Below are 19,542 nucleotides of genomic sequence, written 5' to 3' on the forward strand. Positions count from 1 at the left end.
GAAGAAGCATCCAGGTTGGCACAGCACAACTGCCCACAAGTGATTTTTTTTCCTTTAATTTTCCCTGTTTCTCCCGTTCCTGGTGGCAGGGGGGTGCTCGGGAGCCCCAGTGCCCAGCTCGTGCCTCAGCCCCCTTCCCAGGGCACCGGCACCTCCGGGGGGCTCTGAGAGGAGCTCAGGTGGGTGCCCAGACCCACAGCAGCAGGTTTTCCCCTCCAGCTCTGCCCGCTGGGTAACGAGTCCTTTGTAAAAGCAGCAAAACCCCGGGGTGATCCTTCCTTGCTTTTATACTTAGAGGGTCCGGAGGGGCATTGATTTCCCAGTGCTGCTCACCGGGCTTTGCTGGCAGCCCTGGTGGGAGCTGTGAGGTGGTTTTTTTTCCATTTGTAGGTGGTTCCGAGCCTGAGCTGAGCGCGGGGAGGGACCAGCAGCGGAACATGAGCGGGAGCGGCCCAGCCCCGCACCCCTCGGGTCCCCGCAGCGCCCGGGATGATGCTCAGCCCTCGGCACGGGGAGGGTGCGGCCGGGAGCTGCGGGACCAGCACGGCGGGCAGAGCATCCCTCTCCCCGGACACCCCGGGAGCCCGGGGCTCCTCGGAAGCTCCAAGCACCGACGAGCAGGAGGAGCCGCTGGGGTGAGTGCGGGGCCGGGACAGGCGCGGGGCGGGTGGGAGGGGGGTTCTCCTGCCTTCGAGTTTCTCTGCTCCGTGTGTAACTCGCCAGCTTAAAAAAGCTGCAGCTGCTCTCATGGGTGACTGGGGCTTTGAACTCCTTTTTGCTGCACTTCCCACGTTGTTTTTCCCTGTTACTAACGCAAAAAAAAACCAGGTGTGGTTAGAGGCAGGGTCTGCCCATGGAACTGCTAAAGTGAAGAAGCTTTGGGGGTCCCAGGAGAGCTCCTGCAGGTTGTGCTCACTTTGGGAATGTCCCACTTGCAAGTTGGAGATTCAGCTGCAGCACTCAGGGCAGATTTACCAGAGATAATCTAGGACAGGCATGACAGCCAGGGGACAGTGGGGAACAGAGCTGGGCCAGGGGGGACCATCCCAGGGGCCTGGGATGCCCTGAAAAGCCCTGGCAGCATGGCTTGCCCTGGGCTGGCAGGTTACAGCTTTGCAGTGCTCCTAAGAGAGGGCAAAGCACTGAGCTGTGCTCCTTGGTGCACCTGCTGCAGGTGCTGCCAGCACCTGGGTGGCACAGACACAGCAGGGAGGGATGAGAGGCACAAGTGTCACCTTGTTCTCAAGTGCCTGGGACAAAGTAGCCAAGTATGGATGCTTCCCTTTGCCACCAGAAATCATCTGGGGGGTCTGTTTTGTAGCCAGCTGGGGCTTATGGGCACTGTGAATCTTGTGGCCCTGCCTGTGAACCTGCCCCAGCACAGGAGAGATCCTGCAAGCAGGAGGGAGCTGGAGAAGAGCAGCAGAAGTTGTTGCAGAGAAGCATGGCCTTCTCGAGAGGTGTGGAAGGCACGTGGTGGCCAAGAGGGTCCAGCACATCACCTCCTGGTTTTAGTCCAGTGAAGGCTCCAGCCCGACCCATTTGCTGAGAGCATGGGCAGGAGGTGGGCAGGGGTGCCAGCCCAGCAAGGCAGTGCACGGTGTGGGTGCTGGCCAAGGTACAATTCATTGCCCCTCTAGTGTTTTACAGGCTCTCCTGTAAAAACCTGGTGGTTTGATTTATCCAAGGTCCCCAGCAAGAAGGACCAGCACTGTTTCAACAAGCACAACTGAAGGTGTTGGAGAAGAGTAGTGTCCAGTGCTGCTGATGCCTGGAGAGCTGCAGGACACCACCCCCAGGCAGGTCCCACCAGCTCTGTGAGATGTGTGGTCCAGTCTTAGATACCTGCAAGTCTCCTGGGTGGCAAGGAATTCCTTTTTGCTTGGTATGTGGCTCCCTGGCAGAGACTGTGAGTTCAAGATGAAGCTAAGGGTGCTGCAACCACTGCAAGTGCAATTATTCCAGGGTACTAGGGCATGAACTGGGAGAAGTGGCAGGCTGAGGGTTTGGAGGTGATGCAGCCTGACTGGGCTCTGCCTGTACAGCCCATGATCTTATGCTCTACACCTATTTACTTGGATAGCAAGTAAGTCTTTTGGGAAGCTGAAAGCACAATGGACAAGTCACACACTATATTCAAAGGCAGCTGGAAAAATTCAGGGACACAGCTGAAATCTGGGAAATCACTTCTTGCTAGGGGAATGGGTTATCTCACTGGGTTTGAGATCCTTAGCACTTTAACCATCTATCTTTAGGGTACATGGCAGAAATGTGTGGCCGGGCCAAACATGACATGAAGCTGATCTTTCCTGACTGTAGCTGACTGTCCAGCTCTCCTAGATCAGTGTGGGTCAGGAGTGAAAAAGCTGACAGATGAACCGAGGCACCAAGAAGTCACTGTCAACCTGCATCATCTCTTGAGTTTCCCCAGTTCTTTCTTTACTTCCCTTCAGTATGTTGCTGTTTCTTTTATGAGCCATTCTGGACGTAGCAGAACCTGGGTTTCCTCTGTCTCTGGTTTAATCTTTTACTGATGAGCAGTTAACAATTCATTCCTGGGGATTCATTCCACTTGTCATCATCTGCCTGTTGGTGCTCCTATGGTGCATCTTGTCCCTGGATCTAAAAGTACTTTACAAGAAGGTGTTGAGTCTTGCCCTTCCCACTGAACCCACAGAGAATGAAAGTGGAAAAAAGGCATTGGCTCCATGGTGAATCTGGAAAAAGAAGCCATGATTACCCTGCTGAAGGTAGATCAGTGCATCTGTGCAGGAAAATGTTGTTTAGAAGGTCAAGGAAATAAAAGCAAAGCTGTAGTGCTTGTGCTGCAGTTTGCATTGACTGAATCCCTTTCTCCCCCTTTCTAGTTCATGCTGTGACATCCATTGGTATGCCAGGACACCCTGTCAAAGCCCCATTTCCCAGTCATTGTGGCTATGTTGCCTAGAAGTCCTTCATCTTCCCAGAAGCCCCAAGCATTGGCCCTGCTGATCTCAGGGAGGTGACAGCTCTGCAACTGAGAGCTTCAACAGTGAACTACATTCTCTGTCCATTGAAATAATTCAAAAAGGCCAAATTTGCTAGCAGTGGGATACCCACCCATCTTTGGCTTGTAGCTGCACGTGGGACCTGCAGCTGTGGGTCTGCTCTCCACACCTTCCTCCCATGGTAACATGGAGCCATGAGCAATTAAAATTCCATTAAATCAAGTAGCAGAAAAAACTTTGCAGAGATCCTGCAGCACTCAGGAAAAAGAGAAGTCCTGATTATCATTGTGTCCTTCTCTGATGGGCCTCCTCACTCCACCAACACAGCAAACTACGTTCTACTTTATTACAAGCAATTAACCAGCGAGAAGTGAAATGTAAACAACCCAGTGCATAAAAACCCAGTGAGGTTCAGCTGCACCAACAACCCTGGGTGTTCTCAGCCTGCCTTGCTGGAAGCAATAAAGCTGTATTATGGAGGTGACTGAGGAGAGCAGCACAAGCAATTAGAGCCAGTGTTACTGCAAGGCTCTTACAAAGCCTTGTGATTACAATGCAAATAAATATCCCACTCCTTATTTCAGGAAAGCAGTTGTCTTCCCTGCTGTGTGACAAGGACATGACATGGCTCCAGGGAAAGGCCTTGTCAGGTTCATTCACACCAGCCAGGTCTCTCAGTGTGTCCCACCTTAGCCTGGCTTTGCTTGCATTGGGTGCTGACAAGGCTCCAGGGCTGGTGCAAGCTGTAGAAAGTCTCGTTGTCCTCTGTCCTCCCTGGGACAGTGCAAGGAGAGATGTGATGAGTCTGACTTGGTGCCCACTGACCCATCCAGGACCATGGCTCCTGCCATGGTCTCTGTTGTCTGTTCCACACAGCCTTTGCTGGGGCATCTCTAGGGACACAGACTTTTTCACTTCGTTGCCTTCTGTAGGAGTTTGGGCCCAAGAGATAACTACAGGACTGGGAAACACAAGCTCTGTGGTGTGACCAGCGGATGGAAATTACTCTGTTCAGTGTGGTGAGAGACAAGAGGCTGCCTGCCTTGGGATGATGGCAATCATGCTAAGTAATATCCAGGAGCTGCAGGGCTTGATGGTTCTTCATGGTCTTGATAGCCAGGAGCAGTTGGGAGAACACCTGCAGGCACAGCTGTGGTGCACAACACCCCTGGTAACACACACTGGGCACCAAACCTCTGGGCATGGGCCAGAGCATCCTGTCCTGCATGGGGGCTCCTGCACAGAGACATGCTGGTGATGGGAGTGAGATGATGCAGGACAAGGAGCACTGTGGTGGCTCTCTTGGAGGACCTGAGGAAACCACAGAAGCCCAGAATCCTTCCTTGGTGTGAGGAGGACACAGGCCCTCTGTAGGAGAGGGGACATGGAAATCCACTGAGATGGGGGCTGTTGCAAGAAGTTTGGCAATGGAACAAGCTGCCAAGGCAGGTCCATAATTCATCCTGTTGAGCGCAATTAAGGCTTTGAAGTCCTTCCTGTTACAAGGGGATGAAGTTTTTAAAATTTCTCCTGCTTTGTGGAAGGAGGGGATCTTTGCTGTACGCAAGGCCGGGCACTGCAGTTCACCCTGCAGGGATGGATGGATTTGTGAAGACAAGCATTCCTGAGGACAAGGGGCCTTTGGACTGCAGCAGATAATCTGTGGAGCTGCTTCTGTCTGCCACATTTCTGCTGCTGTCTGGTTTGCTGCAAGGCCAGCTCTGAGGAACTGGGTGAGAGTTTTCCTAAACCCTGAACTGCTGGAATTAAGGGACTATGTGGGTCTGTAGATTCATGTAAGCTTGTACCCAGGTCCTTGCAGAGCTAGGATTAAAAACAACATCTCTGAAGGCTCAGACATCACAGAGGACTTTCAAAGGATGCAAAAACGTGTTTGTCAGGGCCTGTCAGGTTTCACAAACGTAGTGTAAGCCACACAGTGTTGTTTTCCTCCTTGCACAGCCCTTCAGGTAGGTCTGTGCTGCTCCCTGCTGTGCCGGGTCCTCTGCAGCTCACCAGCCTGGCATCCAGCATCAGGAAGAAGGGAAGACAGCATGGGATAGCCATCTCATGGCCCCTGACCTGCTTGAGTTCCTCAGATCCTCGTGACACTGAGAAGTAAGAAACCCAAGAGCACTGATTTGTCCTCACTTCTTCAATGGCTCTTGCCCTGGCTTGTTAGAAGCAGGAAAATCTGCCTTTGGTTCAATCCACCCCAGGTTTTCTTTCAGAGATGGGGGACAAGAAGACTTGTGCCAACTCCCCACAGTCACAACGGGGCTCCGAGCTCCTCTGTCATTGAAGTATTCCTTCCTTACACTGGTTTTTTGTTAGTTATCCACTGTGTGCCCTCTCACACCACTGACTGTCTTTGGTTGCTGTGGATTTATGGGGTGAAGAGATCCCTGTTGGCAGAGAACTTCCTGTCCTGCAGGCTTGGGTTGTTAAACACACTGGCTGTAGCAAACAAGGGTGATAACCTTTGGTATGTGAAGGGACCCCAGGTCTCACCTGACTGCCTGGAATTGGTGCTCATGTAAACGCTGAGCTCCTGCTGCTGGTGCTGATGAGGGTGCTGGAGGACACCTGGTTCATGGGAGCATCACTGCTCAGGCATGGTGCATTCTGTACTGCCCATGAGAACTGACAGCTCCATAAAAATCAGGATGATGGTTCCCAGGTGAATGTGGTACCATCAGTGGCAAGGGTTAGATCTTAGGGTCACTGTGTCCTGAAGTGACCAGCCATCTTCTGCCCTGCCTGTGGCATGTTGGAGGGCTAGTGTTTCCAGGAATGGATTACATATGTATACTTGGGCCAGAAAATTCAGGGCCTTATTAACCAGCTCCCTGCTCAAGAGGCAGCCTTGGCTTCTTGCTACTTGCTTCTCTGAGCAGTGGAAAACCAGGCAAATCCCTCCTGTCTCAGGAGAAGGAAGGATGCAGCCCAGCCCCTGTAATGGTACAAACTGACTCCAGGACTCCACTGAGCCCCCTCCAGGCACAGCAGTGATGTTGAGGGGTCCATCTCCACTGTCAAACCAGGAAGCCTGTGTCTGTTGGACAAAAGGGGCTGAACGTCTCTGGGTCAGGGCATCTGCAAGCTGCAGAGAGCTGGGAGCTGGAAATATGTGGCTGGCTGTGGGGACCATCAGGGGGTGATCACTTTGGTTTCCCTATTCTTTCCTGTCTGCTGGTGGATCCAGGATCCAAGGCTGTATCTTTCTACTTCTCTTTACTTTTGAGCAATTCCATGGAATGCTGTGTGTGCCTCAGTTTCCCCACCTAAAAAGACTGAAGTGTTTTTTTTAAAGTGCACTGAGAAGTGTCCATATTCCTGGGAGACACTTCCATGGCTCTGCCATGTCTGGCTCAGAAGTGCTTTGCTGCCCCTGTGCTAGAGCAGTGTCTTTAACCTCCTTAGGTCCATTTCCAACCTCTTCTGTGCCAGGTGATGTTCTCCAGAACTGGGAGTGGGCTGTCACTGGCAGGAAACCTTACCAGCAGTAGCTGGGTTTGGGCAGGCACAGGTACTGCTTCTCCTCAGCTGCCACCAGAACTTGCTCATCCCTGATCCACACCAGAATTCATCTCAGGGAAGCACAGTCTGCAGCAAAGTGAGGCCGTGCTCATGAGAGGCACCAGGCACAGCCTTGATGCTGCCACAGGGGTTCCAACCTGAGACCACCGCAGGGAGGGGGTGCAGTGGGTTGACCCAACCAGCACCCAAGCACCTGGCCTTTTACTTGCAAAATTCACCAAGTGATGCAAAAATCAGTCACTCACCACTTCCCAGCAGCAGATTGACACCCAGCCAGTCTGGAGCAATGACTGCTTTGACAGACTAAATCCACTTATATTTAAAAATATATAAATATCATATGGATATAACACATAGAATATATATGTTATATTATATGTATATTTTATGTTTAATGTACGTATCTTTATACATTGGTGGGGGTTTTTTTAGTATTTTTTTTTCCTGAGAATGACACTGGATGGCAGGGAATATCCCTTAGGTCAGCTCAGGTCAGCTGTCCCAGCTGTGTCCCCTCTTGCCTCCCCCCAGCCCATTTGCTGGGCAGAGAAAATTAGTGAAAGCCTTGATGCTGTGCAGGCAGGTCCAGCAGGAGAGCAAACATGGGTGTGTTTATCACCAGTGGTTCAGCACAAACCCAGTCACAACCCCACGTGTGCTGCAGTGAGGACAGTTCACCCCATCACATGTGGAGGAAGAGCCATGCACTGTTCCCCCAGGGACAGCACCACGTGCCTGGCTCTGACAGTGCAAGGGACAGGAATGGCTGCTGGAAGGGGGGAGATGGGCTTCATCTAAGTCATGTGGGGTGGCTTAGGCAAGTCCTTGCAGCATGGTGTGTTCCAGGAGGGACTGAGGCCTCTCAGCTCTCCAGGGCTCTCAGCACGTTGCTGGATTGGGCTCAGATGCACTCTTGTGTTCCTGGTGAGATGTACACTGGAGTGAATGTCCCAGCATTCAGAACCAAAAAGAGCTGGGTTTTTTGAGAGTCATCCAGGCTTCCCTGGAAGCTGGGCTTGGAGGTTCATGCATCTCACAGCCTCCTGTCATGTCTGTGGTGCTGTGCCTGAATCCCACAGGTGAGCTGTAAAGAGACATGAGCCTACCCTCTCTGGATGTGTGTCCGTCACCTTTTACATCCTTCTCAGTGGAGAAAAAACTATTTGTAGGGTTTCTTACACTTCTGTGGTCCCTCTTCTAAGAAAAATGCTCAAGTTATAGCATATTAATTGCTCCGTAAAAGCATCTGCTTTTTCTCCACTGTAAGAAGGATCAAGGGCATTTGTTACTCACATCCAAAGTTGGATCAAAATGGCCTCGATCTTAAAGGATGTTCTTGCTTTTGAAGTAGCCATAATTGGAGCCCTTGAAGGGAGAGGAAATCTGCAGATTAAATCCTTTCTGGCAGTGGATCCAGTAGTAGGTGCCAGATGCAAACATCTCCAGTTCAGAGGTCTGGCTTTTTTACTGGGACATGACCAAATTAAGAGTTGGCTCGGCCCCTGGGTTGCTCATCATAAAACCTCTTCAGCTCTAGAAGCTTGTAATAAAATTAGGAACCAGGTAGGTTATAGCACAGAAGGGTCCCAAGGGGCTACAATCACAGCATCCATTTATGACTCTTACCTCCAAGTGTAACAATGAGAGCAATTACCTTGAGTATTGTCTATGTCTCCCCCTTTTGGTCCAGGTTTGCTTCTGGAGATTCCAAGCTCATCTGCAGCGAGGATGACAAGGAACATTTTCAATTCAAAGACATCAGGGATGGGTTCAGCTCGACCTTTGAGAAGATTGTAGAGTCTGACCTTATGAAGGGTACATACTACAGCAGCTTGGACTCTTTGGATGTCCTCTCCCTCACGGACGAGACAGACAGCTGTGTCAGTTTTGAGGCCCCACTCACCCCGTTGATCCAGCAAAGGGTCAAGGAAAGCCCTGAGCTCTTGGAGCAGAAACTCGTAGCCCACCAGAGAGAAGCTCTTCATCACATGGCTGCTGATAAGCAAGAGCAGGCAGCAGTAAAACCAGCAGAGGGGGATTCTGGAAGCCCTCTCAGGCACTCTATTACCAGCAGCAGGTCGGAAAACGTGCTGAGCCGGTTGTCCTTGAAGAGCATCCCAAATGGGTTCCACGTGGAAGGGTCAGAGGAAGATGCCACCAAGATCATTAATTCCATCAGGTAAGGCAGGCTGGGAATTCCTCAGGCAAAGGGTTCCTTGTCTTATGGGGTCCCAATCCAAGGGCGAGACTCAGAGGACTTTTTAGAGATGGAGCTGCTTTTTTTCCCCTTGTGCTTCCTCTCATGTGCTTTCATGGCAGAGAGGCCAAACACCAACAGGGCAAACTTTTCCTGCCCGTGATCAGCACTGCTGCTGGGGACCACAGCCTCAAGGCATTAAACCAGCCAGTCCCCAGTGCATCTCTGGCTCCTCCCTGCTCTCAAACCCATGACCCCAAACTGCAGGTGAGCTGCAGGGTCCTGTAGGAGCCCTGTGAGTCCAAAAAAAGCCAGGGCTCAGTGCTTTCTGCTCGTGTTTGCTCTGGAAGGCACCACCACTCATCTGGCCACTTGTTAATCCCATCTGTTCCTTGAGCAGGCAAAAATGAAAAACCAGGGCTCAGTGCTTTGTGCTCGTGTTTCCTCTGGAAGGCACCACCACTCATCTGGCCGCTTGGTAATCCCATCTGTTCCTTGAGCAGGCAAAAATGGTGCTCCTCTGACACAGCACTGCCTTGTCTGCCTGACATCTGCAGAAGCCTTGGCAGGTTGGAGGCAGGCAGGCACACTCCCAAGTGTGCTCTGAGGTGCAGGGGAACCTCAAAGTTTCAGTTAGAACTGGGTGTCCCTGTAGAAGCCTCCCCAAAGATTCTGCTGCAGGCAGAGGAGATCAGCAGAGACTTTATCCTCTGGAGGAGCTGAGACCCAAACTGTCATCCCCAGGAGGCAGCAGCTCTTCTGCAGTGCAGTTCCTTGCACGAGGAATCCAGGTGGTGAGCAGTCAGGTCACGGGGAACTGGAGCAGGGCTGTATATCTAGCTGGCTATCAGGCCTTCGATAGGTCACACTGGCCAAAAATGTGCAAATAAGTGCCACAAAGCCATAACTGGCCTTGAGCAAGGAAGCAGAAATGCTTCCCCATCTGCGTGGTGACAGTGGGACTGCTCAGCTCGTTGTCTGTTGGAAGAACTGGCTGTGACACCAGCCTAAAGCTGGGAGAGAAGCAGCCCAGCAGCCACGGCAGGGCTGCTCCCAGTCTCTTTACATGATTTGAACAAGTGCATTTTCTCATCCTTGGCAAATAATCAGAACTGGAAAGCAGGCTGCCTATGCCTCAGATTTCCTGAAAGAGCTCTGAAAGAGCTTGGAATCCCTTTCCATACCAGGGGAGAGAGAGGAAGCTTAAAATGCTGTTGGGGCTGCTTGCTTTGAACAGATTTCTCCTCAGTTCTTAAGGAGTAGTCACTCCCTCTTCAGTTTTATCCTACACATTTCAAATTACCATTTCATTTGACCTGAAATGAAAGGGAGTTTGTCCAATGTCCAGTTCACAAATGTGTGGTGGTTCTTTTTTGCATTTTTGGTTAGGACAGGAAGAAACTTTCCTTAGGAAGCACATCCTCATGGAGAGGGTGATCAGACGTTGGGATGGGCTGCCCAGGGAAGAGGTGGAGGCACCGTCCCTGGAGGTGTTGAAGGAAAGGCTGGATGTGGCACTTAGTGCCATGGTCTGGCTGATGTGGTGGTGTTAGGTCATAGGCTGGACTTGATGATCTGAGAGGTCTTTCCCAGCCTTGGTGATTCTGTGATCCTCTCATTCTGTGCAACCAACCTGTGGCGTTTTCTGTGGGTTTCATCGTCACTTCACTGCTCCTCGAAGTGTTTCTTCTCTCTGTGCAGCGACGCCAGCTTGAAAGAGACACTGTCAGACTCCGACTCTGACATGGGCAGCACGGAGCAGCTGGACCAGGGCAGCACAGACACCTTGGCCAATGGCTGCAGGGTGGACAGCGAGGCTGCCAAGAGGCTGGCCAAGCGCCTCTACCGCCTGGAGGGCTTCAAGCGCTGCGACGTGGCACGTCAGCTCGGGAAGAAGTAAGTGGGGCTTGGGTTGCAGCCAACCCTGCCAGGGGGTGATGGAAGTGGCAGCCCCAAGCACGGTCAGCAGAAGCACCGTGGTGCTGGGGAGGGCCTGGGGAGCACTGGTTGTGATGGGACAACAGGGCAAAGGCGGGAAGGGACAAGGCTGCTGTTACAAGGGCTTGATGGGTGGAGTCAGGGCTGCTGGAGATGCTTCCAGTTGAAACTGGTCCAAGTCCAATGCCCTTGCAGTCTGAATCTTACAAGTTGCCTGCATGTATTGGGCATTAACTGCCAGAAACTGCTGCCTGCCAGAACCAAGAGCTTGCTGTGTTTGGTAGGGGCCCAGCAAGACCTCCCCTAAAGTAGTTCCCAGGCTGAAGGCTTTGGGATCCAGACCTTGATCTGCACTGGGCTTCCTGCCAGCCCCCAGGTTTTTAATGTCTGCACCCCAAAATCTTGCTGCAGTGCCTCCTGACCCAGTCTGTATAGGTGGCATGAAGGTTTTGGTGGAGAGCCAGGTACACAGCACAGGTCCAAGTACCTCAAGCTGGGAGATGTGCCTGGGTTAGGCAGAAGGGAACTAAAAAGTGTTTATTCAAAAGCAGGAGAGTTACTGAAGTACCTAAGAGAGAGAGTAACAGTAATGAGTGTAGCAGGAACAGATCATTCCAGGATGCCAGTGGCTGTGAGGACACCAATCCCCATCATCCTTCTCCTGGGTGAGATACAAACTGTTGATGGGTTTTTGGCTTTTTTATGTCCTCGCTGTGTCTTGCTCCTGTCCAGATCAGCAGGACACAACTTTCTCTCAGCAAACACCCAGGCTTTCAGTACCAAGGATTGATGTGACCCCCAGCATAGTCCTGGGACAGAAGGAGCCTATGAATTACCTCCTGCAGAGGCTTTTTATATCACCTGGCAGCATCTTTGTTCTGCTATGGCTCTTGCAGCAGGTGTGCGGCTGGTTGCTGCTGCCTCTAGCATCGTTCTCCTTTCTTGCAGATGTGCCCTGCTCATTGGGTGGAGCAACTGCCAACCAGTTGATCCCTGGGGGAGCATCTCATGGAGCAATCAAAGTTGGAAGGGACCTCTAGAGCTCATCTAGTCCTTCTAGTCTGAGTGTGTCCCTTTGCTAGTTCCTGCTGTCCTCACTCACCCCTGCAGTCCTCACACTGGAAAGCTGTTTGGGGCCCCCCATTTGGGAATGGACACAGCCTGTAAGAGAAAACCTGTTTTGATCAGCTGGGTTTTTTACTTCCATAATTTTCCAGCACAAGAACTGGATAGAGCTGCAGGCTCTTGGACCAAGCAGGTGGATTGGCAGAGCAGGAAAGGAAGAAGGATGAGGATAAGTGTGTTTTAAGCTGGTTTTGCTCCCTTAAGACAATGCAAGGCCAGCCTACAGTTGTGGAGCAGGGTGAGTTTAAGTGATGCTTTCAGGTCAGCTTCATGTAGGAGGTGGACTGGCTAGGAGGGCTGTTCAAAAAGTAAAATCCCATTTTAAAGCTTTTTAAAACTCAATTAATCCCTTTTTTTTTCTTTGTGAACATTGGCAATTTTCTAAAAAAACCCAAACCCAAATGAAAACCAGTCATCACTGTCAAACAAGTAGGAAAGGCCTGATGACCAAGGAAATGGAGGTTGTCTATCTCCAAATAGTTTCTTTCCAGGTGACACAGATCTGTGAAGTGAACCTCAAATCCAGAAATTACCTTTGTTTCTCTGAAGAGCATGTGTTTCAGCAACTAAACTTTCCATGGAAGAGCCTTGTTCCTGGCTTTGTTTGTGCATGGTCTCCACTCTGTCACCACCCATGGGCTCACATCTCTTACTGGAGGGCAGCTGAACTATCTCAGCTGCCAGACCATGAAGATGGTTGTGCCAGGCACTTCCTTGCAAGGTTTTCCAAGAGAGTCCTGTACTTATAGAGTCACAGAATCAAGAATCACAGAAGGTTGTGGGTTGGAAGGGACCTGTGGAGATCATCAAGTCCAACCCCCCTGCCAGAGCAGGAAGGAATCAGGCCTTTTTTTCTGTGAAACTGCACATGTGAGGTGGGACCTGACCTGTGGTAGGGAGAACACTGGCTAGTCCTATGCAGACATAGAGCCAAGAGGGTCCAAGAGGAGGCCTGGAGCCGGATTCTGATCATTCTTTGACACAGGGGTGGAGATGTGGTGACATCTCCTTTCACAAAAGTGTGGTCATCTTCTGCATCTCACATCACCTTGCTGTGAAATTCCAGGACAAGTAGAGAAATCTCCTTGGGAAGCTGGCAGGAATCCACATGCCAATCATTATGGCACTGCCTGAAGCAGACTGACCTGGGAGGCCACGGGACCATGAGGTCACGTACTGTCCCAGACCCAGCAATCCCAAATTATAGTATTGTTTTAGGAGTGTGAGACTATGTGGCTTCACACAGCTTTGAAACAGTCTCCTGCACAAACTCCAGCACCAGTACTGGTGTCCTGCTTCTCAAAACTCAGCCTGGACTTCTCCCCTGGAACTGTCACACTGCTTTGCCTGATCCAGCTGTGTGTTGTCCTTCCAGACAGCATCCATGCCAAGGGCTTGACAGTGTCCACCTCACAGCAGAAGATGGATCAATGCTGTAGGAAAAACAATCAGTTCCACCTGTAACATGTCCCAGGGTAAAACTGGGTGTGCAGTGCTCAGGAATATGCTTCTCATCTTGGGGGGGGGACAGAGAAGGAATTGTGCATGGCAAATGCTGAGCTTATGGAGCTTATCTTCCATTTCTTGCCAGAATTCCTTGATTATTCTTGCACTTCTGCTACCTGAGTTGTGTAGATAGAGGAACTTCACAGTACCCATTCTGGCTTTAAAGGCAACATGTCCCCAAGCATTCTGCCAAAAATGTGGCAGGGAAAGGGTTTCTGGAGAAGCATTTGGGGATCAGCAGGGCCAGCTCAGCTGAGCTCTCCTGCTCCAATGCCCAGGGACATCCATGTGAGACACTAGGTTCTGTGGTGAGAAGGTGGGATGGGAGCACACATGGAGAGCAGAAATACTGCAGTAGGAGAGGGGACATGTCCAGGAATGGGGGAGGACTGGGTAAGAGAGAAGGTGCCCAATGAGCACAGGACATCCTTGTGGCTTTCACTTCCTACCTGGTTTGGGAGGATGTTCTGCCTGGCCATCAGCACAGCAGAGGGGGACACTGGGGGCCCACAGTTTTCATCCTCAGGTGTCTTGGGCTGGCAGCTGTAGAGCTAGGCTGTGAGCACACCGGGGACCTTTGGAGATCTTCCACCAGCATTTTAAGCTAGAAGAAAGTCCCCCTGGGTTGGGATCACGTCTGCTGTGTCTCACTGGGAGCGTGGGCTGGCCAAAAGGAACAGCCATCTGCTGTTCCTCTTGTGGACAGTGTCTTTTTCCCTGATGAAAGGGCTGACTGCACCCTCTTTAATTACAGTAACGAATTTAGCAAGTTGGTAGCAGAGGAGTATCTCAGCTTCTTTGACTTCACTGGCCTGACCCTTGACAAAGCACTCAGGTGAGCTGATCTCTGGCACCCGACACGGGGCCTGGGCTGGGCAGAGCAGAGCAGCCTGGTGGGTTTCTCCTTCGGGCTCCCCAAGGCCCTGGAGGCTGTTCCTGTGGTAGGAGCAGGGAGTGGGGGGAGCTACAGGTCGTTGTTTCATCTTCGCTCTGGTGTCCTGCTTGGCACCAGGTGCTGGGGTTTGACAGGAGGGCCCACGGCCTGCTTCCCCATGGTGGAGAGCAGCTTTCCCAGGAGTCCGAGCCTGTGCAAAATCAGAGCAAATGGGAGCAGCTTCTTCTCCTGGGACAGAGAGCCCACCCTGGTGCCAGCAAGGTGTGCCCAGTGCCAGCACGTTGCCCCGCACAGCTCAGAGCTGGCTCCGCAAAGTGCCTCTTGCATTGCACCCGCAGGGCCCCGGGGGTGTGCAGGCCGGGGGGAGGACAAAGGCCTTCCCAGCTGCTCTGAGGCCCCCTCAGCCTGGTTGCTGGATCCAGCACCGCTCTTAAGTCCTGCTTTGTCTTTGCAGGACGTTCCTGAGGGCGTTCCCGCTGATGGGAGAGACGCAGGAGCGGGAGCGGGTGCTGATCCACTTCTCGCGCCGGTTCTGCCAGTGCAACCCAGAGGAGAGCACGTCCCAAGGTACCAACCACCTCCTCTCCCGGCCTCTGCTGTTCCTTGCAGACCCACAGAGCACCTGCGTGGCAGAGCTTGAGTGGGAAACAAGCCAACTGCAGCCCAAGGCCTGAGCAGCACTCACTGGGCACCCTGCAGCTCCTGTCCTGGGATCCTGCCCTGCTGCTCCTGGGAGGGACGGGGGGCACCAGGGGCTGTACAGACCCCCCCAGGAGAGCCAGATGAGTCCCCTGAGGCTCTGAGTGGGGGCTCCTAGGGAGCCTTGTCCCCTGAAGTGCACACAAGAAGAGCTGAAGACAAGCTCCTCAGTGGCCCAACACCCAGGGAGGTGGGAAGTGGCTCTCAGGGGTTGCAAATTCCTGCAGCTTTGGATTGCAAAGGGGCTGCTGGCTGGCCACAAGCTCTTCTCCAACTAGAATGACATTTTCCCTTTTATCAGTGATATCCCAGTGAAGCACAGGTTCAGGTTTCATTTCCCTCTGTTTGTGTGATGTTCTCCCCCACTGATCCAGAGAGGACTTTCCCATCCAGCAGGTCTTCCACTTGTAGCCATGAAGCTTCAGGCTAAATTTTCAGCAGCAGTCCCCAGCTGAAATGTCCCAGGTGACAGGTCCTGACCCTCAACATGATCCCCAACCATATTGCATCCATCCACACTGCTACAGACAAGGGTCTTGGGACCCTTTCTCCCCTGCTGGTCCTCAAGTGTCCAACACCCACCAAGAGGCCATGCCCACACCAACCTGAGCAGAGGGCCAGATCTCCAACCCCATCCCACACCCTTCAGCATGAGGTTGTTTGGAGGGCAGGGAGTAATCCAACAAAACACAAGCTTTGCTGTGGCAACGTGGGCTCCAAAGCTGCTGAAGGAGCCACACCATGGCAGCTGCTCAGAGGAGAAATGACACCCCAGTTCTGAATTACAGAGGAGAAATTACATCCCAGCTCTGTGAGAAGGTGCCTGCTACTGCAGACACGAATAAACCCAGAAAGTGAAACTCTTCCATAGCTGCATGGCCCTCAGTGGAGATGTCACTGCTGCTGGTAGGACCTGTTTCAAAAATGTTACACTCCTGAACAGCACAAAACTATAAAGAATAAGGAAATCTGGATGTGTAACACAGTATTGATGCTGCTGTCGTGACCTATTTGTTGACCTTTAGGGCCACAGCATTGCCTGTGGGGGTGGCAGCACATGTCACAGGCAGGACCACTTTCTGCAGGCCAAATGTAAACTGAGTGAGTCCTGGGGAGGGCAGAGCTGCACTCAGGGCTGGAATTGAATGGGACTTGAAAAATACAATTGTAAGCTAAGTGCTACTTGAAGCTGATGCGATGGAGGGAAGCAAAGTGACTCCTTCAGGTCACATCTTTTGCAGATATTGCAAAAACATGGACTAGACACATGGTTTGAGAAAGCTATTGAAAGCTTTTTCCTCAGGAAGCAGTTCCCTCTTGTTGCATCCAGACTAAACTTCCACAAGGATGTTCCACCAAGATGAAATCCAAGGCACTGTGTATTATCTAGATTTCTAAAGAAACAGCTCAGACTGTGATGGTCCATTGGCTGAGAAGCATGACAGAGTCCAGGCACTTTTGTCTGGAGATGGTCAGCTGGCTAAGGTCTTCAAGCCCTAGTGGCTTAGAAGCCATTTCAGGGCATTGCTGCATGTTGCAGCACCAAGGGTCACTTCAGCCTGTATGGTGGGATGCTGCTGGTGAGGATGGCAGAATTGCTGTCCTCTTTGACATTTTATCAGTGCTTTCCTGTGCTGGGGAAGCCCAGAAAAGGAGCTACATGGTAATGTTGTGACACTGTGTAAGAGAAAAAGTGAATGCAACTGAGCTAAGCAAGTGAGAGATTTGGGACACCAGCTCCACCTTGGGGCCATATGGGACATGATTGACTCCACCAAAGTCATAAAGTGAAGCCAGGTGAAGATGTCAGCTCAGAACCTCCCACAGAGGCTCCAGAATATGCACTGGGGAGGCATGTTGCCCTAAGGCCAAAGCTACTTCTTGTGATGGGGAATGAAACACCTTTCTTAGGAATTGCTTCCTTCTTCACCATGTCCCCAGGACCTTCAGCCCTCATAAAGAAACATGTGATGTTCTCATGAGAAGCTCTTCCTTCCTCAGAGGCCATGTTTTTGTCAGGAAAGGGAGGAGCTCACATCCCTCCATCCTGGGCTCCTGCCTTTAGCTGGCAGTGTTTAGAGCTTGGCCTTCAGCACAAGCTGCTCGGGGCTTGTCACTGTTTCACAAGAATGGTGCCTTTGTCTAGCAGCTGGTTGGGGTGGGGACAGGCCCAGCTGTGGCTGCACATCCTCCCCCAGGAGAAGAGACCAGTGTCACCTCCCCACGCTGGCCTGGGGTAGGTCCCAGCCTGACATGAGGGCACCAACTGGGCACAAGGAAACGAGCCAGGAGCACCAAATCCTGTCTGGCTTTGTCTGTGGAGCAGCCCATCTGTGTGAACACACCAAGTCATACCAAGAGCAGGGCCAAAGACTGTGACTGTTCCTGCCCCTGCCTTCTCCCTGGTGCTCTCCAGCCCCGCGAGGTCCTTGCAAGGACCAGCTCATGTGCCAGACTGCCTGCCCATGGTGTGTGGGGACCAGTCTTTTGAACCTGAGCAGCTTCAGGCCACAGCATGGTTTTGAAATAACAGCAAGTCAGCAGAGTGCCTGGTGCAGAGGTGCCTGTGCTGCCTCCAATGGAAGGAAAACTTCTGTGAGTTTTATTAAGTCAGAGAGCCCAAAGTGCTGCACTCATTTGTGGTAATGATGTTTGTTGAACGACTCAAGACCCTTCAGGCTGCCTGGGCAGGGTGGCTGAACACCCCAGGACAAACCCCTGAGGTGATTGTGATCAACTGGGGGGAAACCAGCTCAGTTTGCCAGGGTCTCTGCCCCATCCTGCAATGGCATTGGCACAAACTGGGTATGGAGGAAGGCTCAGTGGGAAGTTTGGTCTTTAGAAAGCCCTTGACAAAAGTGCTTTAAAGCCACTTCCCTGGTGATCATTTCAGGAGAAGGTGAAACTTGAAGGAAAAAAGCATTTATTTATTTATTTATTTATTTATGATCTATCAAGCTTGTGCAGTTTGAAAGAACCAGATATTCTTCTTGGGGGTCCCCAGGTGTAGCAGCTCTCCTTGCAGGGGCTGGGCTGCTGAGGCAGCCAGCAGGGGCTGGGGCAGGGGCAGGAGCAGGGCAGGGCAGGAGCAGGGCAGGGCAGGAGCAGGGCAGGGCAGGAGCAGGGCAGGGCAGGAGCAGGGCAGGGCAGGAGCAGGGCAGGGCAGGAGCAGGGCAGGGCAGGAGCAGGGCAGGGCAGGAGCAGGGCAGGGCAGGAGCAGGGCAGGGCAGGAGCAGGGCAGGGCAGGAGCAGGGCAGGGCAGGAGCAGGGCAGGGCAGGAGCAGGGCAGGGCAGGAGCAGGGCAGGGCAGGAGCAGGGCAGGGCAGGAGCAGGGCAGGGCAGGAGCAGGGCAGGGCAGGAGCAGGGCAGGGCAGGAGCAGGGCAGGGCAGGAGCAGGGCAGGGCAGGAGCAGGGCAGGGCAGGAGCAGGGCAGGGCAGGAGCAGGGCAGGGCAGGAGCAGGGCAGGGCAGGAGCAGGGCAGGGCAGGAGCAGGGCAGGGCAGGAGCAGGGCAGGGCAGGAGCAGGGCAGGGCAGGAGCAGGGCAGGGCAGGAGCAGGGCAGGGCAGGAGCAGGGCAGGGCAGGAGCAGGGCAGGGCAGGAGCAGGGCAGGGCAGGAGCAGGGCAGGGCAGGAGCAGGGCAGGGCAGGAGCAGGGCAGGGCAGGAGCAGGGCAGGGCAGGAGCAGGGCAGGGCAGGGGCAGGGGCAGGAGCTGACTGCTGTGTGTTGCAGATGGGATCCACACGCTCACCTGTGCCCTGATGCTGCTGAACACAGACCTGCACGGCCATGTAAGTAGTGCTTGAGATGCCTCCTTCCTGTTTTGCTTTCTCAGGATAGAGATCTGTCCCCTCATGCAGGATATGTTGCTGAAAAATAGTAACAGGTTGGCAGAGAGTGCTCTGACCAGCGAGGAGTTTTGGGTCCTGAGTGTCACTCCAGACTCAAGCCAAGGGAGTATCTCCTGCTGATGTTACCTTGTGCATTACCCAGGCAATGCAGCTTCCTCCCCAGGACCTGCTGCATGCATCAGCCCTGTCCAAGAAGTTTTCATGGAGAGGTCTTCACCACCAGCTCCTGTGGTTCCCCCATTGTGCTGCTCTTCTCCTGCTACAGACACCTGAGGCTCCCCTTGCCCCAGGAACTGCTGCAAGGAAGTTGGTGGCTCCATACAGGTCCACATTTGATCTGTCCTTCCCAAAACACAAAGGAAGTCCCAGCTGTTTTTTCCCCCCGAGGTGTAACTGGCAGCCTCTAGAGAGTTTCATATCAGAAAGGCCTCTCCTCAAAAAGCAGGGTGAGCAGAGCTAAGGTGTGGTTGGAAAAGAGCAGTGATCTCTCACCACCTTTTAGAGGCTCTTTCTGGTGGCAGAGGTTGTTCCTAAAAGCTCAACCAGAGCATAGAGAAGGGGAGCAGAGTGAGAGGAAAAATGACTGCAGAGGGGAGATGGGGCTGGGTGTGTGGGACAGCACTGGGATGGTGAGTACCCTTGGAGACCCCTGCCAGAGTGTGCATCTGGGGATGTGCATGGACTCTGCACCCTGCTCAGTGCTGGGGAGGGCTGTAGCACCTTTGTCCCAGGTCTCCTGCCTGCTCTTCAGCCTTATGGTGCAGGCACAGAGCGTGGCAGTGAGCCCAGTGGGCTGTGCCCCCCTTG

General features: G+C 52.8%; 1 protein-coding gene across 1 annotated transcript in view; it reads left to right on the forward strand.

Annotated features, from left to right (window-relative positions):
* The first annotated feature begins 489 nt into the window (after positions 1 to 489).
* The window catches only part of PSD2 (pleckstrin and Sec7 domain containing 2), a 42,991-nt gene continuing 23,938 nt past the window's right edge, over positions 490 to 19,542 (forward strand). The window contains exons 1-6 of the mRNA XM_009994222.1: positions 490 to 635; positions 8,218 to 8,706; positions 10,426 to 10,620; positions 14,048 to 14,128; positions 14,643 to 14,755; positions 18,617 to 18,675. Of these exons, the coding sequence (XP_009992524.1) occupies positions 490 to 635; positions 8,218 to 8,706; positions 10,426 to 10,620; positions 14,048 to 14,128; positions 14,643 to 14,755; positions 18,617 to 18,675 (1,083 nt within the window). The remainder of the gene's footprint in view (positions 636 to 8,217; positions 8,707 to 10,425; positions 10,621 to 14,047; positions 14,129 to 14,642; positions 14,756 to 18,616; positions 18,676 to 19,542) is intronic.

Source organism: Chaetura pelagica, unplaced genomic scaffold (assembly GCF_000747805.2).
Source record: "Chaetura pelagica isolate M959 unplaced genomic scaffold, ChaPel_1.0 scaffold183, whole genome shotgun sequence".
NCBI lineage: Eukaryota > Metazoa > Chordata > Aves > Apodiformes > Apodidae > Chaetura > Chaetura pelagica.